Source organism: Schistosoma mansoni, assembly GCF_000237925.1.
Source record: "Schistosoma mansoni, WGS project CABG00000000 data, chromosome 1 unplaced supercontig 0010, strain Puerto Rico, whole genome shotgun sequence".
NCBI lineage: Eukaryota > Metazoa > Platyhelminthes > Trematoda > Strigeidida > Schistosomatidae > Schistosoma > Schistosoma mansoni.
The window spans coordinates 498,257-505,165 of NW_017385987.1; the positions used below are offsets into that span (position 1 = coordinate 498,257).

At 35.2% G+C, this 6,909-nt stretch overlaps 1 protein-coding gene across 1 annotated transcript in view; it reads right to left on the reverse strand.

The window, feature by feature from the left end:
* Positions 1-6,909, reverse strand: part of Smp_180150 (DNA-directed RNA polymerase, putative) — a gene marked incomplete at both ends in the record, with an annotated part of 70,337 nt that overhangs the window by 39,979 nt on the left and 23,449 nt on the right. Inside the window, 3 exons of the mRNA XM_018791936.1 lie at positions 990-1,266; positions 4,361-4,633; positions 6,023-6,115. Of these exons, the coding sequence (XP_018644846.1) occupies positions 990-1,266; positions 4,361-4,633; positions 6,023-6,115 (643 nt within the window). The remainder of the gene's footprint in view (positions 1-989; positions 1,267-4,360; positions 4,634-6,022; positions 6,116-6,909) is intronic.

Sequence of the window (6,909 nt, forward strand, 5' to 3'; positions counted from 1 at the left end):
AAAACGGTTTTCAATAATCGTTGAATAAAACTTTTTACACAGCCAAGCTCGGAATAAGTTTTCTATAGCCGGCCTACCATTCGGGGGTGTGTTAAGGATAAACTTTCGCTTTGGGCCACAAAGATGTGTATTTATAAATTTACTTGCTCATGTGGAGCACGTTATATAGGCCGCACAAAGCGATCGCTTTCCAAACGTATCTCTGAACACTATCCAGCTTGGCTCCTAAAAGGTGAATGTAAAAAAATAACCAGTTCGATACATGAGCACTTGATCAATTGTGGACACATTGCTCCAAAAGAGACGTCTTTTAAAATAGTCTATAGAGTTAAAGGAACCGGATCAAAGGGAGGTCGGATCAAAGGGAGGTCGAATCAATATTTTATGCACTGCTGAGGCATTGGCAATCCATGAATTCAAGCCTGAACTTTGCGTGCAGAAACGATTTGTCCAACCTCTTACCCTCATTGGGTACGTTTTTTGGATTGGGTACGTTTTTTGGAGTTTTTTGTTTTTTCTGTACTTTTATCTGATTATTATCGGTTTTTTGTTTTTTAAATTACTATTTTACATTTAAACTCTAATCAGTTATTATTATTATTATTACCTTATATAAGTTTTCTTGATTATTACTCAGATTATTATTATTATTATTATTATGACCTTTGTGTTTGTCGCTTCTCTTCATATCTGTCAATTGAACTATTATCTGACCCATAAATTATTTTCTTCCTTACCCCTTGATTAGTACGTCACCTCATTTGTTATTTATTGTCGAATCCATTTATAATGAAATATTTTCTAGCCTACTATAGACATATATTTTCCATATCACTATATATACGAATGTACAGCTTAAGTAAATGATTTCGTCGAAAAGAAAGTTCGGAGATGACAACAGAACACATTCAGTTTTGTAGTTTTTCAGACAGCTGACCGCGTACTATTATAGGTTCGACTGAACCACAAAAACTTAAACAAAAACTTACCATTTGATTTACTAATATCACCATTTCCAGATAAAGCAGACTCTTGTGGAGAAGAGACAGAAACTGTAGCTTGTTTATGCGACTGTAATAATCCTTGAAAATTCACATACTCGCTAAGCTGCATACCAACTGATGCCGCAGCAGTTCCAACAGCTTTAAATAGTGGAGTTACACCAGAAGGTCCAGCAAGACCAAGACTAGATCGTCCAGAGGAAAACTTAGAACGTAATCTATGTGATGGCAAGCTATTTTGAGATGAATTTGCTGTGGAGTGTTTCTGTGAGATGTTAATAATAAAACAACATTAGATATTAAAACTATTGTAATGACCAGGCTCTAGCTATATAATTTGAATCTTAACGCAATCAAAACACATGAGTGGACCAACACTCTTCAACTGAACTTTTATTATGTCCAGTCCCCCCCCCGAAAAACTTTCTGTTCAGCCTTTAAACTAATGGTATCATTACCAAGTTTTGATTTGATAATTTTGAATAAATTGAGCATTGGGTAGATTGTTATAAATAAATTAATATATTTATAATGGGAAGATAGTTAAAAGATCGTTACCTACTCCAGGCAACAATAAGGCAGAGAAAAATGCTAGTGTACTTATGCCACGTTTGAAAAGATTACGAGATCACCTAAAATCGGTGAACGGAACGAAGGATCAGCAACACAACAAAACAAGCTAAACTATTCCAATGAGTTCAGGCCCTGCTAACTAGAGGGAGAAGACCAGGTTCAGCTTAGGGAAAGGTATATTCCACAAGCAGCCAGAAGTACGGACAAACAGGTATACAATTCAAGAGTATATATACAATATAAAAATTTCTTTGAGAAAACGTCAAAAAGTAGCGTATTAAGAAAGGGAATGAACCAATGACATTTAAGGTCCTGTCAAGGGAGAAATATAATCTGAAGCTAAAAATGGGCGTTCTTGGCGTGAAAATGAGAAACTCAAACTTCCGAGATAAAATTACAAAACTAAGACGTTTACCAAATGATTTCTAGGGACCTAGTATCTCCAACAACTTATAAATTATTTTTATTTATCTTTGAAAATTAGCCATTCATAATGCAAGTACCGAGGTGTGCACACAAGGTTTAACAATCAAAAATGAAGACTAATAAAAAAATTTGTTTATTGGTTGATTGAAATTGGGTAGCTGTTTGTCCCAGACCCGAGATATAATGAAAATTATCTTCACATTGTATTAAACCACCTTAACAATCCAACTAAAGTAAATAATGAATATAGAAACCGTTGATGGGCCCCGAATAAGACGAAATGCGTGTCCTAGATTTAATAGCCATAATGACAGGGCTGTGATCGGTTGATACATGTACATCAACTAACACAGCCTGATAAATTTGAGTCCAAAATATTAGCAATAGGAAATTACAAACTCCTACAAATAAAATGAATAAAAGTTATGGGACAAAAGGAAAGAGGGGCGAATTACGTGGATAGATTTGTGGTACCATAAATTATTTTAAGTACTGTTGGAGTGACCTGGTGAAACGGCGTTGGGTGTAGCAGTCGCTGTCGACGGGGAGAAGACATGGAACGTCCTGGATGCTGGGCCCTACAGGTCGACAAAGATACGGTAGTCAGAGCGCTGGTGGACTCTACATTTCGGCGGGAAGCGTGGCACAGGCTGTGACAAAAAAGAAAGCTGCACGGAGAGAAAAATGACCTCAAGAGTGACTTTCTTTTAAAGAGTAGACGTCAGTCAGTCAGTCAGTTACGACGTAGAACTTCGTACGTACGTACATCAGTTCGAGTTGCCATACCACATTAGCACAGAGATGAAGTTGTCGTAATAAGTTATCGTAGTAATAGTATAAGCAGTAATCCAAAGATTTTAGTTTGAAGATGTTATTGAAGGAGTATAATCCAGTGAAATAAATTTGGAAAGAGAAAAAGAAAGGGACATGAAGAATTCAGAAGACTAAAATTTGGCAGAACACAAAGAGTGGATGCACCTTCGCCATTGTAAACGATTTTGAGCCATGTCATTCAGGGTCTCTAACTATCAGTTGCCATCATCTCGCGGATCCCAACCAGGTAGTCTACACCTACCAACATGGCTCAGTCCACTTGTCAGCAACTTCATGGATTTATGCCATGTTTTGGTCTGGCCGCCCCTAGCTTTCTTCCAACCTACTCCTACACCATAAAGCATTGCACGTCGGGGCAGTCGGTGGTTGGGCATACGTAACACATGTCCCAGCCATCTCAACTGATGAAGTTTCACTACTTCATCAATCGATTCGCCATCCTTACCTAGTACCCGTTTCCTAACATCTGCATTACTTACCCGGTGGTCCCAGGATATACGAGCAATGAGTCGAAGACACCTATGATCGAATACTAGTAGCCTACGAATATCCTCTACTCTTATCGGCCATGTTTCACTGCCATAAAGTAGGAAGGAAAGAACTGCTGCACAGTAAACCCATCCTTTGGTTGCTAGACGGATATCTCGCCTACGCCATAAATGACGCAAGTTGGTGGAAGCTAGTCGAGCCTTCTGTATCCGTGCTGAGATTTCGTCACACACCAGACCACAAGGGCTGATGATACTCCCAAGATATGTGAAGCTGTCAACACGCTCAACTACTTCACTCCCTATCATTAGTTCAGGTGTCGATGCAACCCAATCCTGAAGTAACATATTGCATTTCGAGGGGGAGAATCGCATCCCAAATATGCCTGCTTTGTTGCTTGACTTTCTTTTAAAGAGTAGATCAGTGTGACGTGAACTACATGTGCGGATAGACAAGCAGTATGTAGCAGGAATTGGAAGTAGAATGCTTACCAACAGAAGACAAATAAAGAGAAGAGGAATGAAAACGAAGAGCGATCGGAATAACAACAGGATCAGAGGAATGATGAAGTATGTAAAGGACAACTGAAGCAAGATATCCAAATAATGTATTTAATGAATGATTTTCATATTTTACAAAGGCACTGTGTAAGTTTGCATAAAACAATAAATTGTTTTGCCGTACCCGAGTTTTCGTTCACTGCAATGTCATCATCTAAGGTATTTAACTTTGTTTCTAACAAATTGAGTCACTGCCAACCATTAAATTGTACATTTAACTAAAAGTTATAAACCAACAGTTGATAAATATATGAATGAAATAATTTAATCTCGTGACAGCGACTGTAAGAATAAAGAAATATTAAAGAGATAGTATGACATCTATAAGAAACTGGAGTTCATAAAAATAGACAAATAAAAGAAAAGCTTTGAAAACAATTGTCAACGTCCTGAAGGTCAATGAATTGTGATTGTTGACAAAGAATAAAATACGGCAAAAAATGTAACAACAAAGAGATGAATATTAGAAATAATTACCTTTTTAGACTCTTCACTCATTTTCCCTGGTCCATGATGACCAAAGATATTAGACGCTATCTGATGATCCGAAAAGCTAAGGTAACATGTTAAGTTTAATCTTGAACTGTGTAATACGCCAATAACTCCAGTTTCAGGATCCCAATTAGATGGTAAAGATGTACATGCTATCCCGGGCAACTCGGAAGCTGAATACCAAACAAAACTTTCTCCAGACAATGGAATATGAATATGAATGGGATTGTCGTTAAGATCAGCGTGATAATTAGAAATCTGAATGAAACAAAATTCGTTGTCGAAAAATACTGAAGTCTATAAACAACCTCATCATGAAAGATATCAAATACTATATATATATATATATATATATATATATTACACTGTTATTCACGAGGGTTATGCATTACAATAATTAAGCTTTGTCCAACAACTGATTGTTCATAAAAATTGATAATTATTGCATTATCCATATAATTGGTATGAATATATCAATACCATTATGGGTTATGTAATGATAATAATTAAAATTGACCGACAGAGGAACAAATGATGTATACTCTATCACAAACAGAAAGGAAAGTTAACTGTTATAACTCATATTCAATTATACGATCGAAACTTAAATAATAGTGAATCAGACCCAGCGCTCTTCGACTGGATTTTTTGCAATGCCCCTAAACTATCTAGGAAACAAAAAAATGCTAAAATTTTACTCCCCACTCCAACTGATAATATACGAGAAAATGCGCGGGCATTTGCATATTTTTTCAAAGGTGTCTTTGAGAACCACCCATTCAGGAAGCGAGTTCCGTGGTGTGTGCCTTAACGACATGGGTGCAGTTTGCAAATTTAAAATGGAGATTATTAGTAAGTTCCTTTCTTTGGTTGATTCTAGTCGAATTTTCGGGAAACAATGCATTTTCCAACAGAAACCGCACTAAAAAAGCATGGGAGTCTTACGTGCGAATACACTCGAAATAAAAAAGTTCATAACTTAACTATGCCTACAGAAATATTTGTTTAGTGCCTAGTTTAGTGTAAATATTTAAAGATGACTGAATCCATAGAGAGAGAAGTAAAGCAACAACGAAATATCTTCGATTTCAGTGTAAAATCAAACCACTATTTTTTACAGTGTAATGAATCAGTTAGTCAGTAATTTACAGTTCGAATATATTGTCAAATGAAAGTATAATCGATTAATTAAACAACTGCTATCCATTTTCCTCTTTCTCCACCCACCTAGCTACCTATGCATAATGTAGGATAATTAACCTAATATTGAACGATCAGAAAAAAGATCAATAAAGGAACATTGTGGCACCAAATTTCTGTGAAAACAAAACAACAGGTTCACTATTTTTTGCGTATTTTAGATAATATTTATATGACTTAATTTATAAAATAGTAGTGGCTATATAACTGCTGATAAACTTTCCCTTAACAGTGTAAAAATATATCAAGTTCAATTTGGTTTAACCCCAGAGGAAAAAACGCCTAGAGAGAAAGAGATTTGCTTACATTAAACCTGTCTATAGTTACATAAAAGTACAAATAAGAAGTAGGAACAAAGCATATGATAATGATAAAATTAAAACAAAACGTGTAAAGCTAAGTATAAATGTAAATGAAAGATAGGAAGAATAAAAAACTGAAATTTACCTGACTTGAAGAATCATTCGCTCGTGTTAACACAAGTGTTTGACCTGATAACATCATTTGATAATTATACCAAACTAGTGATTTTTTAGAATCCTATGAAAATTCAACAAAAAAGAATCATATAAAAAGTAATGATGTCCATTTTTTCCCAGTTATATTAATAAATAATCAAGAAGTCAACTGGTCAGGCGTCGATAACTAACTCAGGATCTAGCTAAAATGTGCAATGACCCTATTCGCCATACTTCATATTAGTACGAAGGGAGGGAAATAACTCAGTATCTGAGATAATGCAAATACAAATTACAGTGAAAATAGTCTAATATAGAAAGGAAAAACCAAATCAAATGACGGTGTAATATTACGTTTTAATATCTAGAGGAAGTCACAGAATGAATAAATTTGCGCTGATGCGATCAATTTTGGGCTCTGCAATTGTAGGCTTTCAACTAATGGTAACGAATATCCCATCCGAAACCAAACTAGTAAATTTGTACCTAGGATATGAACGATAATCTTAAATCCCTTTACATGTAAAGATGCAACATAAGAATAAAGATTGCTGTCAACACGTATCGTCACAACTCATGAGTAAATAAACACAAGGATTACATCTGAGACAAATAAAACTAGTAAATTTGATGTAAAATTGTATGATTAATCACAATCTTATTTCTAATATATGAAAATAAGTAAAAATTTCTATTGACATTAATGATATTAGGATGTAATATAACTAAAACGCTTTCGAATGAATGGGTAGGGAAGGAAAATATGTTTCCAGATTTTAAAAAATAAATGCGGATTATACAAAACAATATTGGGTTTAGATTATAGTTCAGTCTGGAAACTTTCTTGGATGAATTAGGTAAAAAAAAACTTCACCT